The sequence below is a fragment of the Sorghum bicolor genome, chromosome 10 (assembly GCF_000003195.3).
Source record: "Sorghum bicolor cultivar BTx623 chromosome 10, Sorghum_bicolor_NCBIv3, whole genome shotgun sequence".
NCBI classification, from domain to species: Eukaryota; Viridiplantae; Streptophyta; class Magnoliopsida; order Poales; family Poaceae; genus Sorghum; species Sorghum bicolor.
Genome location: NC_012879.2, coordinates 59,362,649 through 59,383,488, shown reverse-complemented (window position 1 = coordinate 59,383,488; position 20,840 = coordinate 59,362,649). Strand labels below are relative to the sequence as shown.

Genomic DNA, 20,840 nt, shown 5'->3' with positions numbered 1-20,840 from the left:
TCCTCCGGCCAGATCCAAGGCACAACGGGCTCCTCCATCGATGGTTCGAGGCGAAGACATGGCGGCGGATCGAGCACCCCCGGTGCACATGTGAGGCAGTGCCTGCAACCCTAGCGGTGGCGGCACGTAGGGGCACTAGTGCAAGGCCCAGATCTAGGCCCAGCTACATTTGGGCTACAGGCTTTTTTATTTTTTTTGTTTTATCATTCTGATTAACCGAGGCGGGCAAAAACACCTGCCTCCATAGTCACCGTATTAACGGTGACCTTTGAATGAAGGCGGTTGCTTTGCCCGCCTTAAAAAATCCAATGTGCCCGCCTCCATAAAGTTATTTTGTAGTAGTGTAATAAGACAAAAAAAACTGGGTTTACTCTATTTTTTAAAAAAAAGAAGATAAAAAACCACCACTAAAATGGGCCTTAATCTAAATCCGTTATGCAGGAGTATTGCTTAATGGGCAGCCTAGTGAAATTTACTTTTAGCCAAAAAAAAAACTTAGTCTCAGTGTAATGTTTATTGGGCAGCCTAGAAAAGTTTACCTTTTTTTCTCGGACGTTTCCTTCTAGAACATCTCTGGCCTGGTCCTGATATCGGCCGGGACTGCAGGCGGCGACTGCTAATCGGTGATCGCGCGGGGAAGGCGTGAGTGCGTGACTCACAGTCGCCTGAGGCATCAGGCCTTACGGCTGACCTCGATTCCGGCGCAGACAACGGAGGGCAAGGGTCGGGGCGGACGCCGGACGCGCGTCTCGCGTGGAGGACTGGGTGTGCGGCATTGCAGGCTTGCAGCAGTCCTACCGCCGCCGCAGAACCAGCCGTCCTCTCCCTCTGCTGCTGCTGAATCCGCTGGTGATTCATCCCTGTCTTCCCCTTTAACTTTTTTTTTTAAATGTGTTTTCGCTGCATTCAGCTTGTCGTGGAATTTTGTTCTAGGGGTGTATTATTAATCCACTTCAGCATTGTTCAGCACTTCTTGGTTCAACTGAGAATTTTGGGATACTGCTTGTTTTATTTTATTTTTCTAAAAATTTTGGGGTTCAACTGAAACCCTGGATGCTACATGCAAGTCTGCAGTCCTGTTGTTGGCAGGGTGGGTGTGTTGATCAGTCTCGTGTGTATGGTTTGAATTTTTGTTACATATTGCTGATTTCATTTATTTATTAAATGGTCCCTTGTACTGGTCTATCAATAAAAATCTGATCATGGTTTATTCTTGTTTTTTGGTTGATGCGCTCAGCTGCATTTGATCATTTGATGATGAAGGCGATACATTGGCGCTAATTTGATGGGCAGGATAAATGTTGGACAGGCAGCACATCTGTCCAAGCAGATGTCGGGGCAGCCAGTTCAGATGAACTTTGGTGGCAGCAGGCTGCTGCAGCAGCACCAGCCGCTGCAAGCTGCTTCACGCCACACTGGCATGGATCCTCTGTTCTCAAGAATGCGCAATGAGATGCGCCACAAGATGTAAGCTTTACCTCTTACCAAATCCCAAGCTCCCAGCTTGCTCTGGGTTGTAATTTATGCTGCGTTGTTGAAAGATGTATTGCACTAACTGAAGAACTGATGCTAATCGAAAGGTTTTATGTTTAGATTAAATTATGATGCTTGTTAATGCCATATTATCATTGGCAGATTTGATTGGCTTAGAAAGGAGATGAAAGCTGCTGATAGCCAGAGCCTTGAGAAACTTGCAGAGAAGTTAGAGGAAGAATTGTACAGACTTTACTCAAAGGTAAAACTTCTGTATTTCATTTTCATTCTTAGCAGCTCTAAGTATATTGTATCCATGCTTTTGCTGCTATGTGCTTCTTTCCTCGTTTTTTACAAAACAAATATATATTTCCTATGAGCAGGCTGACTACCATGTAATGCTGAAAGAACAAATTGAGCCACGCTTGCAAGTTGCTATTAGGTCCCTCTCCAGCCAAGGTCATCAGCGTCAACAAATGTCACGTCAGACACCAAGTTCCTCCACCTACATCACAATGTTTCCAACACCTGGTATGGCTTAGAGTGAGTGCGAATGGGGAACACAGGACGTAGCTCAATGACTGTTATAACTACCTGCAGTTGGCTTATGTTTCCAGACTCCTCTCGTTGGTTCTTTCATATGCAGCTACTCACTATATTTATGTTGCAGGATCCATATCCAACAGCTACCAGGATCCATTCATCAAGGTATCACAAAATTCCACCGCTAATAGTGACTCATCAGCGATGTGTCCAGTGATTATGCAACAGCAGGTAGATCATATGGTTCAGGCTCCAGGATTTAGCCATCATCAGATTTCACCTGCCAATCCTATTGGCGCCAATGGAGCTGGATGCCTCAATGGGCAGTGGAGTGCCATGCCTCTAGTGCAGGAGCAGCAGCCGAGGCCATTTTCTATGAACCAAAGTACCTATCCGCTGCAGCATCTAGGTACCCATGTTGGCTCTGGAGTGGATTCAAGAATCCTGGAGAATTTCTCCTCATATGGTTCATCGGATGCACAAATTAATGGTGCTATGGGCTCCAATATGCAGCTATCAGCGCAGAAAGAATTTATGAATTTGTCATCTTATGGCAGTTTGCCTGAGAAATCATTGCAAAGAGAATTCAATCGTCATCCTCCACAGGGAACACAAAGTATGTGTGCTATATATTTTTTCCATGTGCAATATCTCACTTATGCTATTCATTTGTGCCATTATAATCTAGATAGATTGGTAGTGGCAGTACTACTTTTTGGCAGCAAATCCTGCAGATGCACATGCTTTGGGTTTTGTTCTTGATCTGAATTTTATCCATGTCACCGAAAAGGAATACATGTCGAATTCAATATTTCTTTTGAGTGTTTTATTTATTTAGGGAGAAAAATAAAAATCTTTCCAACTTATGCAAATCATACTACCCGTTCGGAGCAGTGTTTGAGGGTGATGATGTTGCCATGATTTTTTCTGTGGAAACTTGATATACTTCAGTATATTAACCATTGATAATCTTCTGCAGCAAAAACCCACATGTTTTGACAAATTCAGTACAAAAATACGTGTAGTGTAGTAAAACGTTATGCTAATTTTGTGAAATTGCCAATAAATATCAATAGAGGTCCTAGTCACTAGTGAAAGGCAGAATTGCCTGTTGTATTCAATTGATTGACAGAGATTACAAAGGGATTACAGATATATAGGGGCCTGGGAAGGCCAAGAGCATGCCCACATAGGGTGGCGCATAGCAGAGTAATTAGGAGAGTAACTAGCACTACAGTCTAGGAGATAATTAGGAGTAACTAGCACAATAACCCAGGGGACATTGGCACAGGAATCTAACAACTAGTATGGTCTGGATGTGAGATAGTATGCATAATGATACTTGATTTGCAGGTCTTTTGACATGTATTCCTGTCTTTTTTGAGGAGAAATACAATAGGGGAGGCGCCCTACTGTAAGTGGCTTTTAGAAATGTGGAACTTATAAGCGACTTTTAGTTTCTATCTGGTCTGCACACTGCACTAGACTCGCCTTGTTTTATGAAAAGTTTTGTAGATACTGCTGCACATTTTGATACAATTTTATGCCTTCAACATGGGTTACCCTGTTATGTCTTATTATCAGTTAGCAAATTTGTGCCCATTGTAGACATTTGGCGTTGCAAAACAATTAAATGTACTTTTTTATTTTCCAGCATCATTGGGCGTTTCTAGAAATTGTTACAGCGCCATTTCTGCAACCTTAACACCTACAGGTAATCAGAACATGGATGCTACAAATATGTTGTCCACTTCAAGAACGAAATTTGCATTGCTGACAAGCCAGACAACCAATCAAACTCTTCAACCAAAACCTCTTATAAAATCCGAGGTATTGGATCAAACAGATAAGGTGAACTTTAGGGAATTACAGTTGCCTTGCAAACAAATATTTCAAGAGCAACATTATTTTGAGCCAAATCGCCCTTGCTCCCTGTTTGTGAGGGAATGGAAGCTTGGTTCTGGTCGTGATGAGCAAATATCAAGTCAAGGAGTTTTACCATATAATGAGCCAACGTATTCAAAAGCAAATGAAGGTAGTGACAAAATAGACCATACCAGTCAACAATTTGTCCATCATAATATTCCCATTCGGGTTAAGTCATATTCTCGGCAATTATTCTCTCCACATGTACAAAATACTAACATGGTGCAGAGAGAAATGTCAGAAGATGCAGCAGAACAACATGTTTCATCTAATTGGCACCTTCCTGGTTATGCTATGACTCCTGATCATAAACAGTCAAAGCTTTCAACAAAAGTATACTGCTTTTTCATTCATGCAAAAAATTGTCGCAGTCCTATAGGTACTTGTAAATTACAAGGTTGTGTTCGTGCACAGGAGATATTAAAGCATTCTAATGACTGCCAAAGAATAGATTGCCAGTATAGATACTGCAGGCAATCAAAGGAGGCTATGTATCACTATAATAATTGTGTTAATAAGCATTGTCCTGTTTGTAGCAAAGCAAATGAAAGTCTGAGCCGCTATTGTGATCAAACAAACAAGAGGGATGCAATTGAAAGAAGTTTCAGTGGGGTACATGGTGACACAATAGACATCAAACTGGTGAAAACTGAAACCTTTGATGATCAACCACCTGTATCAAAGCGTTTAAAGTTGCAACCCATGCTTCCCAATGTATCTGATAGTGCTTATATCTCTTTTCCTCGAGCATGCCCAGATTTTGTGTCACAGCAAGCTCAACCTAAGCATCTTGGACAGGATAAAAGGATATATCCAAAACAAAAGGTAAAGATTGAGACTGATATGCAACCACCCCCAAAGCTTGAGATAACTAGATCTGGTACTGTTCGGAAAATTGGTGCAGTGGAAAGTTATGCAATTCCTGGTGTTTCAAATCATTTGGATTCACATGTTGAGCAACAAAATTGTTTGCCAAACAATGATACAAATGAAGGTGTTATTGATATTAAGATGAATGCAAGTGGATCTACAGATGTCTTGCTGTCCAAGACAGGAAAAAAAAAGAGAAAAGGTATTTCACTCTTGGAGTCACTCACTCTAGAGCAAATATATGAACATGCCCATAGTACAATACAATGGGTTGGTCAGGTATGACTCTTGACTAGGAAAAAAAGATATCTTGCATACTGTATTATTTTTAGTTAATGAACAGAGTTCTCTATTGCTTGCATGACCATCAGACCATGTGATGTCTAGCATTTTAAAAAAACTTTTCCAGAAAATTTCCTCTCCTGAGCCATAAATAGTTTCTTTTAATCAGATCGTTGGAGTTGTCATATTCAAATATGGAAACAATAAGCAGTCAGATATACTATATACTGGGATTTCCTGCTGACTAGCAAAATAAGAAGCACTTTAGCTATTTTGACATCATGGGTCAGTTATTTTGGGATGGAGCTGAACTTGCAATAGCATTAGCAAAATGAAAACCTTAGCATGTTGAATGATAGAAGATAAGAAACTTGTATTTCTTGCAATTGGCTCTAGATGTTGCTAAGAAATGCCCATGTGCAATATCTTGAAAGCTTGGATTTGAATCCAGAAAGCTTAGGTTGGTCTTATGTTCTCCCCCCTGTTTTTTTCCTAATTAGCATGTTTATTACCTTAGTACCCTAGCCACTGCCAAAAGTTTTTACCTTGATCCACCATGGGCAGTTGCCATTGAAATTTCTAAAACCTATACACATATTTGTTTTTTAACAAATCTTTGGTTGGATTGGACTCATGTTTTACTGTTTTCATGTGGGTATAATTTAAGCTTGTGCAAGAGTATATGTTTATGTCACTATGAAGTATGAACTATTGCAATAATTATTTCTTCATATGACAGAGTAAGGCTAAAGCTGAAAAGAACCAATTACTAGGACAATGGGAAAATGTGAACTCATGCCAGCTTTGCAAAGTAGAAAAGCTCTTTTTTGAGCCTCCACCTAAATTTTGTTCTCCCTGTGGTGCTCGGATAAAAAAGAATGCACCATATTATAGTGGTACTATCACTGAAAGTGGTCCCTACTACTTTTGTGTACCATGTTACAATGAGTCTCGCAGTGACTCAGTTTTGGTGGACAGTATTCAATTTCTCAAGTCAAAACTTGAGAAGAAAAGAAACAATGACGAGTTTGAAGAAGCAGTAAGCATTTCAGTTTCTCTCTTTCCTTGTTATGCATCTTTTTTCTGCACACTAATTTAACCTAATCAATTGGTTCCATAGTGGGCTCAATGTGACAGATGTGAACGCTGGCAGCACCAGATTTGTGCTCTTTTTAATGCCAAAAGGAATGCTGAAGAAAAAGACGCAGAATATATCTGCCACAGTTGCTGTATTGAAGAGATAAAAGATGGTTCGCGTGCACCTTTACTGCATAATACTGTTCCTGGGGCGAAAGATCTGCCAAGGACTGTGCTTAGCGATCATATAGAAGAGCACCTTTGTCAACGCCTCAAAGAGGAGAGACAGAATAGGGCCAACAAATACGGGAAAAGTTTCAATGAGGTTGGTAATAGAAGCTAAACTTATCTTTTCTTTAAGCTTTCACAATATAGTCACATCTTGGAAACTCCTCTTGTGAAAGTGCAAGGTTTTGTGAGGTCTTTTTCTTTTAGTTGCATCTGTGCTTTCTGAGTATTGTTTGTTCTTCTTGCCCCTTATCTACTTCAGGTGAACATTTGTTTCTTTTATATGCAAGTACACAGTTAAGATTGCTGCTAAAAAAACTTCCAGGAATGCGCATTCATGTGATTCTCAGTCTCCATAAAATCCAGAACTAGTCATTTTGTTTGTCCTGATTTTTCCCTCATTAGGTTCCTGGAGCAGAGGGGCTTGTGGTCAGAGTTGTTTCATCAGTGGACAAGAATTTGGTAGTTAAACCAAAATTTTTGGAGCTTTTTCAAGAAGAGAATTACCCAATAGAGTTTCCTTACAAGTCCAAGGTAAAAGAGTTATATGGTCATGTGAAGCAAAAAATCACATGTGACTACTATTTATTTGATCACCTTTTCGGGAAGACAACTTTTGCTAACAAAAGCTCCATATCTGTTTTTCCTTTTCCATTTTTCCTTCAGGCTATTCTTTTATTTCAAAGAATAGATGGTGTGGAAGTGTGCCTATTTGGCATATATGTGCAAGAATATGGAGCAGAATGTGCATTGCCAAACCAACGTCGTGTTTATTTGTCGTACCTTGATTCTGTCAAATATTTTAGACCTGAGATTCAAACAGTTTCTGGTGAAGCCCTACGAACGTTTGTGTACCATGAAATTCTGGTAATATTACTATAATCAGTATCAGTGTGATTACTAGTATCACATTCCATTTTTAGTCTAACCATAGTTTTCTGTGTGTATATGTTACAGATAGGTTATCTCCAGCATTGTAAGCAGCGGGGTTTCACTAGTTGTTACATATGGGCATGCCCACCTTTGAAAGGTGATGATTACATTATGTATTGCCATCCGGAGATTCAGAAGACACCAAAGTCTGAAAAACTGCGAGAATGGTAATACCATTTATTGCCGTTATGTCATTTTGCATGTCAAAAGGATTCTTTAGAATAACGATTAATGAATATCATACCTGGCATTTGTAGGCATGATTTATTATTCTGCATGCAGGTACTTATCTATGATTCAAAAAGCTACTGATGCGGGTATAGTTGTTGAGCTGACAAATCTATATGAGCACTTTTTTAACTCTAAGAAAGACTGCAAGGCTAAAGTGACCGCTGCTCGCTTGCCATATTTTGATGGTGATTATTGGCCTGGAGCTGCAGAAGACATAATAAACCAAATTTTCCTACCAGAAGATGGCAAAAACTTGAGGAAGGGAAAGGTAAAGAAGACTATCACAAAAAGAGCTTTGAAAGCTGCTGGCCTTACCGATTTAAGTGGGAATGCTTCAAAGGATGCTATGCTGATGCAAAAGGTATATTTTTCTCTTAAAAATATGCAAGATATGTTCTTTAAACCAAAATTTACTTGAGCATTCTTGTATCTTATTAACCATCAATGATGCTGTGCAGCTTGGAGAAGCCATTTACCCAATGAAAGAAGATCTCATTATGGTTCATTTGCAGTATTCTTGTCGTCACTGCTGTATCCTTATGGTGTCTGGAAGGCGTTGGGTCTGCAATCAATGCAAAAGCTTTTCTATTTGTGACAAGTAAGTTGATTTGTTTTTATAATGGGGTACAATAATATGAAAACATTTTTGTATAATATATGTGCATGATCATGGTTCTGTACATGGTGCAACTTGAAAACATCAAATAAAATATTACAGAGCATTTCTTCAATTGATCTTGTTACAGTTAGGGCCTGTTTGGTTCCCCTTGCTAAATTTTAGCTAGCTAAAATTATTTTAGCTACTCTTTGGTGACTAATGGAACTAAACTACTTTAGCTCCTTTTAGTCAATGTGTTTGGAACTTTAGCTACTAAAGTGACTAAAGTTTAGCTAGCTAAAATTTAGCAAGGGGAACCAAACAGGGCCTTAGTATGATTGCTATTACCTTTGAGACTGACGAGTGACGAGGCTTCTGTTGCAGTTGTTATAATGCAGAACAACTGTGTGACGAGAAGGAGAGGCACCCAATTAATAGTGCTGATTTGCATACACTACATCCAGTAAGTTATTCGAAAGCTTTTTTTAACTAACCAGGCAAAAATAAAGAAACAATGTCAGAAATGCCAAATATTTTACTCGATGTCATCATTCAGGTCGAAATTGATGGGGTGCCTAAAGATACCAAGGACAGAGATGGCATCTTAGAAAGTGAATTTTTTTACACCAGACAGGCATTCCTGAGTCTATGTCAAGGAAACAATTATCAATATGATACCCTTCGTGCTGCAAAACATTCCTCGATGATGTTGCTATATCATCTTCACAATCCAACTGAACCAGCTTTCGTTAGCACATGTAATGTCTGCAAGAATGATATCAAAACTGGTGAAGAGTGGCGGTGCAAAGAATGCGATTATGACGAGTGTGCTGCTTGTTACAAACACAATTCCGGGACCAATCATTTCCACAAGTTAACGAAGCATCCAGTGGGAGCAAACAGGGATGCTCATCGAAAGAAGAGTGCTGACATGGTATTATATTTCTTACATTTGTTGTAATTCGTCTGGTTTTTGCTGTGTGACCGTTTTAGCATTGGTGGTCACTGTATAGAAGCTCAGTTGCTCCATACCTTCATTCACATTTATAAGGTCTTTTTGATAGTTGCCAGTTAATCATGCTATTAAGCTACACACCATGGGGATCCTTTGTGCATAATGTAACTTATAGCTTTGTCTGTTTGATATGCTGAGGCCCCTTTTGTGTTACCAATAAACTTACCAATGTAATCAACTTATTGTGGAAAGCCTGAGCCTTTTTGCTATCCACTTGTTGATTAATCCCTGAAGGAATTGATCTTTGACTCTGTTACGATGATTTTCTTTTTGTGATGCTGCAGGCACAGACAATGCTTCGACTTGTGGTGCACGCGGCAGCATGCCGTGGTCCTTGTCAGTACCTCAACTGCCAAAAACTTAAGTCAATCTTCCATCATGGGAAGAATTGCCAGACACGTGCATCAAATGGCTGTCGTGTGTGTAAGAAAATGTGGAGCATTATTCAGTTACATGCAAGGGCTTGCAAAGAAGCACAATGTAATGTTCCCAGATGCAGGTGCCCCCCTTCCCCACGCACACACACGCACCTCCCAACACAATCACAATGCACTGACAACACCTGTGCATGATTTCTTCATATGAAAGCTGAATTGTGACTGGAAACAGGTACATAAAGGAGCATTTGAGAAAGATGCAACGGCTGCAACAGCAGTCTGAGTCCCGGAGGCGCGCTGCCGTTGATGAGATGATGAAGCAACGAGCTCACAAGTCGGTATGAATGAATAAAAGCAATGACACATATAAAATATATCTCTATGAGAAAAGATACCAAGGCATGCAGATCAAGAGGGTCTGCATAGAAACAACGACAGCATAAAGTTTATTGCCTTTTTCCAGCCGTTATTGGCTTGCTGCTTGCTCAGTTCACCTGCCCGAAAGTGCCACTGCATGCAGCTGGTGGTTTGTCTCTGATTAAGTAGTGTTTCACCATGCCGATTGGACCAATATACTTGATAGTGCTCCATACCTTAGAGTGTGATAGATTTCACCATACTCTAATGTTTATCATGTATGAGTATGATAGGTTTCTGGGCAGTTTTTAACTGTATATTGATGAGGAAATTTTGTAGTGTTATGTTTGTTGTTTTTTATACTGAGAGGTTCTAAAAGGTGTTTCCTGACACTGAATGAAAAAAGATATTCTGAACTAACTGCAACTTGAGAACTGGATATGAATTTACTTCTAAGAAAGCAGACCTGAACCTGCAAATTAGTTCTGAACATATGACACTGATGAAGCACACGTACTCCTACGTACTAACGCATCACTCTAAAGGAGTGGAAAAAATAAGCCTGCAAATGGGGCGGAAAATATTTTTTTTTCCCGAAAATTTTTATTTTCTCGAATACACAAAAAAAATTTACATATCATTGTATTAAGAAAAAGAGTTTGAACTTATAAATAATGCGCTATGTCTAGCGCCAAAGGAGGTCGACCGGAAAGAATGAAGATCTGACAGCAAAAAGGATCATTGACAATTTGTTAAACAGTAGCGATCTAAAAAAAGAGCTGCATAGAACCTTTTTGCCGCTCAAATTGGCCTACCAGCCAGGTGACTTTGGTGGAGATCCTAAAAAAAAAAAGGTGACTTTGGTGGAGTTGCCGTTGCCCGTTGGATTGCAGCGGACGGCTGCGATGTGGTGACTCCACAGCGCCTCGTCCACGTGGGATGATCGTCGCCGAACTGGACACGTGGACCCGGCACGACCACGTCGCCGCGCCGCCCGCCACCGCGCGGCCACGCCTCCGCCCTCCCCTCCTCCTCTCCTGCCTGTTCCCGCGCCCCCCTTTATCCACTTCGGAAGTCGCCACGAGTTCCTGACGGCGACGCCCCCGCCCACCCGTCTGCCCGTCTCGTCTCCCTGCGCCGGGGGCCCCGCCGAGCTCCAGCTGCCAGCCCGCGCAGCAACCGCAGCCACAACTGGTGCCCCCGCACGGCAGCCACTCAGACGGCCGGCTTTATCAGCCGCGGCAGCGACATTTCACCGGGAGGGGGAAATATTTGCGGCCACCGCGCCGGATTCCGCCACAAAATCAGCCCATCCACCGCGAGAGCATGGCGGCCATCGTGGCGGCGCGGGCGTCCGCCCCCGGCGGCGCTGCCGTGAGCACTATCGCCGCGTTCCACAGCCACGCGTCCCCTTCCCGCGCGCTCACGCTCGCTTCCTCCTCCATCGGCGGCGCCAGGCGGTACCACCACGCCTCCGCGTGCTGCTTCGCCACCAAGCCCACCGCGCCGACCGCCGCCGAGCTCGTCGACCAGGACCCCGCCACGGCCACGCAGGAGGCCGCCAAGCCGCGCCGGAAACGCCGGTCTCGGAAGGCGAAGAAGTCTGCCACCGCCGCCAAGGAGGAGGACGGCACGGACGACGAGCCGGTGGCGGCGGCGGCGGCGGCGGAGGACGAGGCGAAAAGGAAGAAGAAGGACGCGCCCAGCGCCGAGGAGAGCGCCCGGGCATTGGTGGCCGGCCTCGACGACGTGATCGTCAACCCCGTCGGCCTGGGCCGGCGGTCGCGGCAGGTGTTCGACGAGGTGTGGCGCAAGTTCTCGCGGCTGGGCCAGATTTCGAGCGCCTCCTCCACCGCGCTGGCGGAGGAGGAGCAGGCTGTGCTTATCCGCGGAGGGCCCATGTGTGAGTTCACCGTGCCGGGGGCGCAGGACACCACCGTCCTCGTCATCGGTGCCACCAGCCGCATCGGCCGCATCGTTGTGCGCAAACTCATGCTCCGCGGATACAATGTCAAGGTCAGCATGTCCTAATTCAAATGTTCATTGATTTGACTCAAGTGGCAGCTGCTTTCGATTTTTTGAGTTAGAATTGACAACGCTGGAGCGGAGAACTTAACACACAGCCTTACTTTATTGCATAATAATCTCTTGCCTAGGGAGTATGGAGGCAAACATGATGGTTCCGATTTAGCACTTCAATTTTCATAGCCTGCCATTTGAGATACATTTTTTTTATGCTTTATTCTATTAGTGTGTATCTAGATTCTCCTCGGCGTCTACAATTCTGAACTCTGATCTGCTGATGTATTCAAACTGTAAGTGTGATAGTGAGTGGTGTTGGTGTACTCGAGTTTGGGTCCTTCTTTTCTCTTGTACATTTTTTCTACCTTATTGAAATGACGCGCAGCTCTCATACCTTATGAAATGATGCGCAGCTCTCATGCGTGGTTCGAGAAAAAAAAAGTAAGTGTGATAGTCACTGCCGGTCTAATTTAGCTGGCTTGCTTAGCCCACATGCTCATTCTGTCATACCTTCCATGTTACATACTAAAATTCTAGAGTTTGGATCTAAAATGAATGGAGTGATCTATCTATCTATCATGTCATATGGACACACTGGAAACAATCTACAGTACTGGAAATGAACAATGCATATTTCTTATGATGAAATGCCAAGGCAGTCTGTATTTAAAGCGTTCTTCTCTTTGTTGTTTTGGATAAACTAGCAGAAATCGGGCCTAACTTTCTCCTATCATAACAGGCTTTAGTAAGAAGAAACGACCCTGAAGTGATAGATATGCTCCCAAGGTCCGTGGATATTGTTGTTGGTGATGTTGGTGATCCTGCAACTGTCAAAGCAGCAGTATCAGGCTGCAGCAAGATAATCTATTGTGCAACTGCACGCTCAACTATTACAGGAGACCTAAATAGGGTTGATAACCAAGGAGTAAGGAATGCTAGCAAGGCTTTCCAGGTATTTCCTTTGAGTTAATTTTCTTATGTCAACGTCTATCTGTATTTGTGGTTTTAAGAACCACCACTTCTCAATGAAGAGTATATGTCACCGAGCTTGGCTTTGTACTGCAGGATTACTACAACGAATTGGCCCAGCTCAGGGCTGGTAAAAGCAGCAAGAGCAAACTCCTGATAGCAAAATTCAAGTCTGCAAAGTCCTTGAAGAGTTGGGAGGTGCGGCAGGGATCTTACTTCCCAAATACTTTTGTTTCTAGATTTGATGAAGGTATCGATGCATCACTGGAATTTTCAGAAGATCAGCAGGCTGTTTTCTCAGGTAGCCCTTCAGTTTTGTAGCTTTTATGACATGATTCCTGTTTTTAAATAAAATAAAAATTTAAAAAAACTATATATTTCTTGTACCTCTGTTTTGCTTTCTTTCTTTTTTTAAAAAAAAATTGCTTTTATTCGAATGTCGTAGTTTTGTTATGGAACTTCCTTATTTTCAGGATTTGTATTTACAAGAGGTGGATATGTTGAGATATCAAAAAGGCTTTCTCTTCCTCTAGGTTCCACCCTAGACAGGTATTAGGGGCTCTTATGTTTTGCTTATATTCTCTGATGTTGACGAATCTGCATGAAATTATGTATCAGAATGTATTATGTGAGCGTGACATTTCACTTGTATTTCTCTGTGCATAGGTATGATGGTTTACTTTTTTCAGTGGGAGGAAATGGAAGATCATATGTTGTTATTCTTGAAACTGGTCCATTAGCAGACACGACCCAGAGCAAGAAGTATTTTGCTCGGATGACTACAAAAGTAGGCTTTTGTAGGGTAAGTACTAAGTAAGTAGTGTTCGATGTCTTAGCTATACAGCTGCTTAATGCACATGTAGAATTTAATCCTTTTGTGTTTCTTTTCTGCAGGTAAGAGTGCCATTTTCATCTTTTCGGCCAGTAAACCCACAAGATCCTCCCCTCGACCCTTTTCTTGTGCATACACTAACCATTAGGTTTGAACCAAAAAGGCAGGTCAGTGCACAATGTTGTATTAATTTCCATCATCACAAGACAGCAAGTGCAGCTTTGACTGTGACATAAAAATGGCGACTTATCAATTGACTCTTTCTGCAGAGACCTGGTGATGGATCTCAAAATGCTAGCGATCCTCGAAACTTTGAGCTAAAATTGGAATACATCAAAGCTTTACCTGTAAGTTGTCCCTACATTGTGCCTGTAAATATTACCTTTCTGTCTCATGTATTTATAAGTATAGCTCCTTTTTTTTCTGCAGACTGGTCAAGAAACAGACTTCATATTGGTGTCATGTTCAGGTTCTGGAATTGAATCTAACAGAAGAGAACAAGTTCTCAAAGCCAAGAAGGTTCTACTTTGTGTAACCACTTGACACCTATATGTTTATCTACTTCAGATGTTTTAAGGATCTTGCTCTTCTAGGCTGGAGAAGATGCACTGCGGAGGTCAGGCCTTGGATATACAATCGTGCGCCCGGGTCCTTTGCAGGTATCATACTAATACACTTATTGACATTGAGTGAAGTTTATAGGAATTCATTTTAGGCTCTTCATATAAGCAGTGTGCTAAACATATGGTTAACCTTGAAGCAGTCTATTTCCTTCTTATGTTAAAAAACCAAAACATAAACATTGTACTAAATCATACCTTCTGAAGCAGCATTGTGGTCGAATGAGGCAGTTATTTCCATATTGTTATCTGTGTTCCATTGAACCTGGTTGCACGATTACCATGACAGTCATTTTTAAATTGTTTCAGGAAGAACCTGGTGGCCAGCGTGCATTGATCTTTGATCAAGGGAACAGAATCTCTCAGGTGAAACATCATGAACAGCTAGTTGCTTGTGTGATGATAAATTTTGCAGATTGTATGCTATATAGAACACTATATCTATAACTTTCCTATGTAGGGTATCAGCTGTGCTGATGTGGCAGATATTTGTGTCAAAGCATTGCATGATTCCACTGCAAGAAACAAAAGTTTTGATGTAAGATTATTCTCCTACTCTCTTTCATGTATGACAACGCTTTTCCAACTGACAATAGTATGCAGTTGTGAATAACTAAACTTGTTGCTGCGCACTCAATTAGGTATGCTACGAGTACGTCGCTGACCAAGGGAACGAGCTGTATGAGCTTGTAAGTTAATTGTTGAAATCCAAAATTGATAGATCCCTCACGTTCTTATCAAGACCATAAATTGTTGTTTCGTTCGTTTTCGTGTTTGATAATATGCCATGAATATTTTCAGGTGGCTCATCTCCCAGACAAGGCTAACAACTACCTTACACCAGCACTCTCTGTTTTAGAGAAGAATACCTGATTGATGTGCTACCAGACTCAGACATGCAATATACGGGTCATATAATGTGTATATTTCCTCCTCTTGTAAAGCCATACGTTTTTCTTATACAAGCCTTGTGATTCACATGGTATGTCATTTGGCCTTTTTGTAAAGACGATTGCAGACTATGTTAAAAAAATCGTTGCACATACTTCAGACATTAAAGGTTGTGGAAGCCGAGTCACGGCAAGCCGCCCTTGGTGAGAGCCTGTTTGGCACGGCTTCGGCCGGCTCCGGCTCCTCTGACAGCTGTAGCTACACGTCATTTTTCTCTCTCCTATCTTTCTCTCTCACTGATAAGAGAGGAGCACCCGGAGCTAAAAAAATCGAGTTTCTTTGGCTCCTGTTTCTGTGTGCTACAGTACAGCTACAGTGTAAAAGAGAGATAAGTTTCATACCTCTCCCATTTGAACAGAATTATAAATTCAGATTTTAGAGTGAAGTATTTGAACAGAATTATTTAGAAACACATACTTTTGTCTTGCACATTCCATTCTATTTCCTCCGATGTTGATGCAACACATGCACCAATAAATCACCAAATGATATGATCCACTTCATATCATCATGTGATTGTGTTGTTGGTTCATCGATCTTTACCTCACCTACTCTTTACAATTGTCTTGGTCCATCAGCGTCAAGTCTTGCTTAAGCTTCACCGTCACATGTGATCCCTCACTTTAAAACCTTCGACTTGTCCTTCACACTTGCAACCGGTTCGTCGAGCCAAGTCTTATCTTGATCTTCTCCACCTTGGTCACATGACTTCATGTCATGTCTCATATGCAATGAGCTCCTTCATCATCACATATTCACTTATTGACTAATTTGTATCTTACATAAACATAATTAGTCCACCTAAGGTTATCATTCAATTACCAAAACTAAACAAGAACTTTTGACAAGTCCCTCGTAAGAGGCTCGAGGTATTTGTGAAAATCGATGGAGATTGATATCCCACATAGATTTTAAGTTCCTATATAGGCTCATAGATGTACGTTTAGGTAGTGAGATAGGTACGTATATAACGTAACTAAATTTTTGCTGATAGAAAATATTTGGCATATTCCTACAGGGAAGCCGATGTCGATCTGTCACGCCATGGCGTTGATCGCGATGAAGGAAGGTGCCGACCGCAAAGTGTGGAGGAGAAGGAATGGTGCAGGAGGAAGGCAGACGTGGAATGAAAAATAAAAAGTGCTAGGGCTTGTTTAGTTCCGAAAAAATTCAGATTTCGGCACTGTAGCATTTTCGTTTTTATTTAAAAAATATTATCTAATTATGGACTAACTAGGCTTAAAAGGTTCATCTCATGATTTACAGACAAACTGTGCAATTAGTTTTTATTTTCGTCTATATCTAATGCTTCATGCATGTGCTCTAAGATTCGATATGACGGGAAATCTTGAAAAAATTATGGTTTTCAGAGTAAACTAAGGGCTTGTTTGGCACAGCTCAACTTCACTAGTAAAACTGTTTTTTTAGAAAATAGCTTCATAAGTGACTTTCTAGATGAAGCTGAGCTGTTTTGGAGAAAGTGTTTGGCAAAATAGCTTCACCAACTACTTCATGCATAGTTGAGAGAGAGAAATGAGGGAGAAGCTGCAATAAGCTACTTTTTTCCAGCTTTATCCAACTTATATCTTTGTGAGAGGAGGGGAAAAACAGCTTCACCCATGAAGCTGTGTTTGGAAATAAGTGTTTGACAAAAAAAACAACTCATAACAGCTCATGAAACTGTTGTGAGCTGTACCAAACAGGCCCTAAACAAAGCCTAGGTGAGAATCCAAACACGAGTGGCACTAGTTCTAACTCCTTACTAGTCCTAGTTTATCCAACCAAGGTCTAAGAATAACCTTTGCGCATGCTAATCATTTAGGTTGAGAACCGTTGCCATGGCTTTCCCGCTTCAACGCTTTGGGAGGCGTGGGGGGCCGTGGGCACTGGAGACGGAACAGGAATCGTGGTGGGCTGATGTTCTGCCTATTGCAGAGAGATACTCTCTCTCTCCTATAACATAATGCATTTTAAATTTTTAAGACAAATCAAGAGAGAATATAAAAGATGTATGTATCTTAATTTTATTTTCTAATCAGATACTATTGTCAACGTGATTAATAGTGATTGGTCGGTAAATAGAAAATATTTAATGTAAAATTGGTGTTTGTTCTCTAAAATATATTATATTTGAGGATAATTTGTGAATGCCGAATAGCTGGATAGCAACAATGATTTCCTAATAAAAAAAGGTAACAAGGATGTTACGGGCCCCACAAGTCAGGAGAGGTGGCGGCGTTGGTCCGGCCCGGTTGGCCCCAAAAAAAGGCGTTCACTTCCAATACGGTTGACGGTTGAGAGTGCGTACCGATGCTGGATGAGGGATCCGCACCCGCAACGGAATGGAAGGAGCGCATCGGAGGCGTTCCATTTTTTTTAAATTTTGACACTGTATCATTTTTCGTTTTTGTTTGATAAATATTATTCAATTATGGAGAAATCATGTTTAAAAGATTTGTCTCTTGATTTACAAGTAAACTGTGCAATTAGTTTTTGTTTTCATCTATATTTAATGCTCTACTAGCAAAAGTGTCCGTACGTTGCAACGGGAAAAAAAAATAATTCTAACAACCATAATAAAATTATAAATTATCAAAAAAGTTTTTATTAACAATGTAAAGGCTATAATCTTGAATAAACTTGTCATGGGTCCATAAGATAGACTTTTAGTAAGAGACAAGCACTAACTACAACAGATCCAGCATTGGGTCAACCAGGACATGAAACCTACGCCAGCGCTACTAAATGTATGGAGACTCCCGTTCTGGCTACAAACTTATAGTCACTAAAGCTTACAATGAGATGCTAAATGTACAAAATAAGAAAGATATCGTAGCATATGTTTATAGTTCCACCACTGAGCACTAACTTAAATTGAAGCTTGATCATAATACGCCTATTCAAATAATGCATCACTTTAGAAAAAATAACTCTAAATCAAATTATTCTTAATGAAAATTTTTATTGGGCTAAAGCATCGAAGCCTTGACCAAGACTCAAAAATTATTGCTGCATGTTTTTTATCAGGAACATTGAGCTTTGATGATTTTTTAATAGGAGTATACTTATCTTTGGATCAATTAGATTTAAATTGTTAGTTGTAGTTAAAATTAACTATTAGTCTATTTAGATTTCAGCCCTTGCATGCGAATGATAAAATATCTATACACTTACAGCGATGACTCTGTTGTCGACGTCCTTCTTCGGATCACAGCGCATGCGGATCTTTTCTTGCTGCCCGTGGCCCTCCTCCTCTGCACCCGGATTAAGGAGAGGTAATCGGATTTGGATTTGGATTTCTATTCTATCGGGGATACGAGACATGAGCGAGTCCAAACCGGTCCAGGGGAGAGGCCAGATGAAAATTAGTTCAGACAAAAAATTTTAACTAAAATTTTACCTCTTTAGTATAATAATAATAATAATAATATTATTATTATTATTATTATTATTATTATTATTATTATTACTACTACTACTTTTTATTATTAAAATAAAGTAGGATCGAAAAAACACCAATGTTGATCCCTGCTTTATCCACTTGGCCGGTCGATCGACGCCTTGAACATGCCTAGCCAACGTCACACGTTGACTCCCACAAAAAAAAAAGAAAAAATGTCGTACGTTGACTGTGGTTCCGTAGTTGGCTCGGCAGGTCCCGCCGTGGTACTTGCGAAGTCCGTAGCCAGGTGGTCGCTGCTCGCGCATGCCCGTGCAGTGGACGCTTGTTGGGCCGCAAGCCTAGCTAAGGTAGACCACCGTGCGTATTTGACAGAATCAAGAGTCCGAATAGAGAGATCCGTTCTGAATTTGATTAGGATCGGATTAGGCTGGAGAAAGAAGACATTACGCGCGACTCGGGGACGACGGGCAGAAATTTTTTGGCAGACTGGAATTTTCAAGGGATAGATATGCATGTATTGCAAAATTCGATATGAGAAGAAATCTTGAAAAAAAATTAATTCCTAATTTCGAAGGCACAGTCCGGTTTCGAGAAGGAAAGGACCCGATAGCGTCTAGGGTTGCGGGGGCTATATATATTACGACTCCCGGTCCCCGTCCCCGTCCCTGTACCAACACATAGGATTCGAGGGAGAGGTTAGGGTTCGAGGCATCGAGCGCGTGAGAGAGGCCATGGCGGAGGTGAAGAGGGTGTCGGGGAAGATGCAGCTCGACACTGATGAGGGAGGGGTGGTGCGTGCGTCGTACGAGATGGAGGTTGCGAGTAAGGCCGTCGGCAGCTTCCCCGGCGAGATCGGCGTCACCAACGGTCCAACGCTGAGCTGGGGAATAAGGAGGCGGCCGGCAGCTTCACCGGCGAGATCGGCGTCATCAAGTCTGAGCCGGGGAACAAGGAGGCGGCGGCCGGGACAGGCATGGTGACGGAGGCATCCTGATCGACTACGTCATCTTGTACCAGGGGGACCCGTTGCGCCTGGCTCTAAAGCAGGGGTGCAAGCAGCCCGAACCGACGGAGGCGGCTATGATCACCAAGGAGACGGTGCCCGACTCTTTTATCGACATTCTCACGAAGAGACGTCCCTTCAAGAAGTTTCCTCCTATGACGGATGAGTATTACAACCTCCTCTCCAAGTACGACCCCAAGCTGCGCGATCGCTGCCTAATGGATACGGCGAGAAGGAATTGCTGCGTCGATCTGCACTATGATGTCCTGAGGCAGCACGCGGAGAAGGGTTTTGCCGAGGTGGGCGTCGACTTCACCGGCGGCGTCAAGAAGATCTTCATCCTTCCCGAAAGCATTAATTAGGACATCGTCGTAAGGAAAAAGTGAGAAAGTGATCTCGTATCAGTGGAGCAAGGGAATTAATTGTTATTATTAGGCTACTAGTTGTCCTGTCTAAATACTTAAGTTCATCGCCCCGTGTCTAATTATTATCTTAGTTCTGTGTGGTCGTCGGTGGTGTCCATCTAAATACTTAAGTTCATCGCCCCGTGTCTAATTATTATCTTAGTTCTGTGTGGTCGTCGGTGGTGTCCAGTATGTTTATATCAGTATCAGTATGTTTATCAGTATCAGTATCAGCTCCGGCACATGGAAGCATCATGTTGATACGAAGGACATGGAACGGATGACCCTGGCATCCTTTCCAGCACTCTTGGTCATGTACTTGTTGCAAGCAATAATGTGGGGGCAGCCTCAAGAGTCTCACTAGAAACATTCTCCTCCCAACTCACCACCAGGTGGACATATATAGAAGGGGAACTCATCCACTCCATTCTTCATCCCATCATAGATCCTGGATCTTGGGGTCAGCGACACCACGGCAGTACCTGGACTTGGGTATGGCTTGCTCTTGATCTGGCAGTAGCTTCTTACTGGTCCTGGTCAGAGAAATAACAAAGGACCTGTTTATAACCAATGTGCAGAAAATGACATTGAAGCATAGCATATCATTAGAAATACAAGTTCTGACAAGGAAAATAAAGCACACACACAGACACCTTACCCTATATACATCATTATTTCATTATAGAGGTGCAAACACCACGCAAAACAGAACCAGAACTTCAACCT

General features: G+C 41.9%; 2 protein-coding genes across 4 annotated transcripts; both read left to right on the top strand.

Annotated features, from left to right (window-relative positions):
* LOC8065586 (probable histone acetyltransferase HAC-like 1) lies at positions 547-10,370 on the top strand. Of its 3 annotated transcripts, none has more exons than XM_002438930.2 (17): positions 547-849; positions 1,238-1,467; positions 1,636-1,735; positions 1,857-2,004; positions 2,144-2,632; positions 3,731-5,091; positions 5,834-6,133; positions 6,215-6,496; positions 6,805-6,933; positions 7,066-7,266; positions 7,357-7,499; positions 7,615-7,924; positions 8,022-8,161; positions 8,546-8,624; positions 8,718-9,095; positions 9,461-9,675; positions 9,786-10,370. In XM_002438930.2, the coding sequence occupies exons 2-17, from the start codon at positions 1,286-1,288 to the stop codon at positions 9,895-9,897; spliced, it is 4,569 nt and encodes a 1,522-aa protein (XP_002438975.2). In that variant the 5' UTR covers positions 547-849; positions 1,238-1,285; the 3' UTR covers positions 9,898-10,370. The 3 variants fall into 3 exon arrangements, with proteins under 3 accessions (XP_002438975.2, XP_021304206.1, XP_021304205.1); XM_021448531.1 differs by having other exon boundaries at positions 3,671-5,091; positions 8,076-8,161; XM_021448530.1 differs by having other exon boundaries at positions 548-849; positions 3,671-5,091.
* Positions 11,142-15,412, top strand: LOC8064953. The gene is made up of 13 exons (XM_021450419.1): positions 11,142-11,926; positions 12,672-12,884; positions 12,998-13,202; positions 13,375-13,450; positions 13,568-13,703; positions 13,796-13,900; positions 14,003-14,080; positions 14,163-14,252; positions 14,327-14,392; positions 14,663-14,719; positions 14,814-14,891; positions 14,995-15,042; positions 15,155-15,412. The coding sequence occupies exons 1-13, from the start codon at positions 11,237-11,239 to the stop codon at positions 15,224-15,226; spliced, it is 1,914 nt and encodes a 637-aa protein (XP_021306094.1). The 5' UTR covers positions 11,142-11,236; the 3' UTR covers positions 15,227-15,412.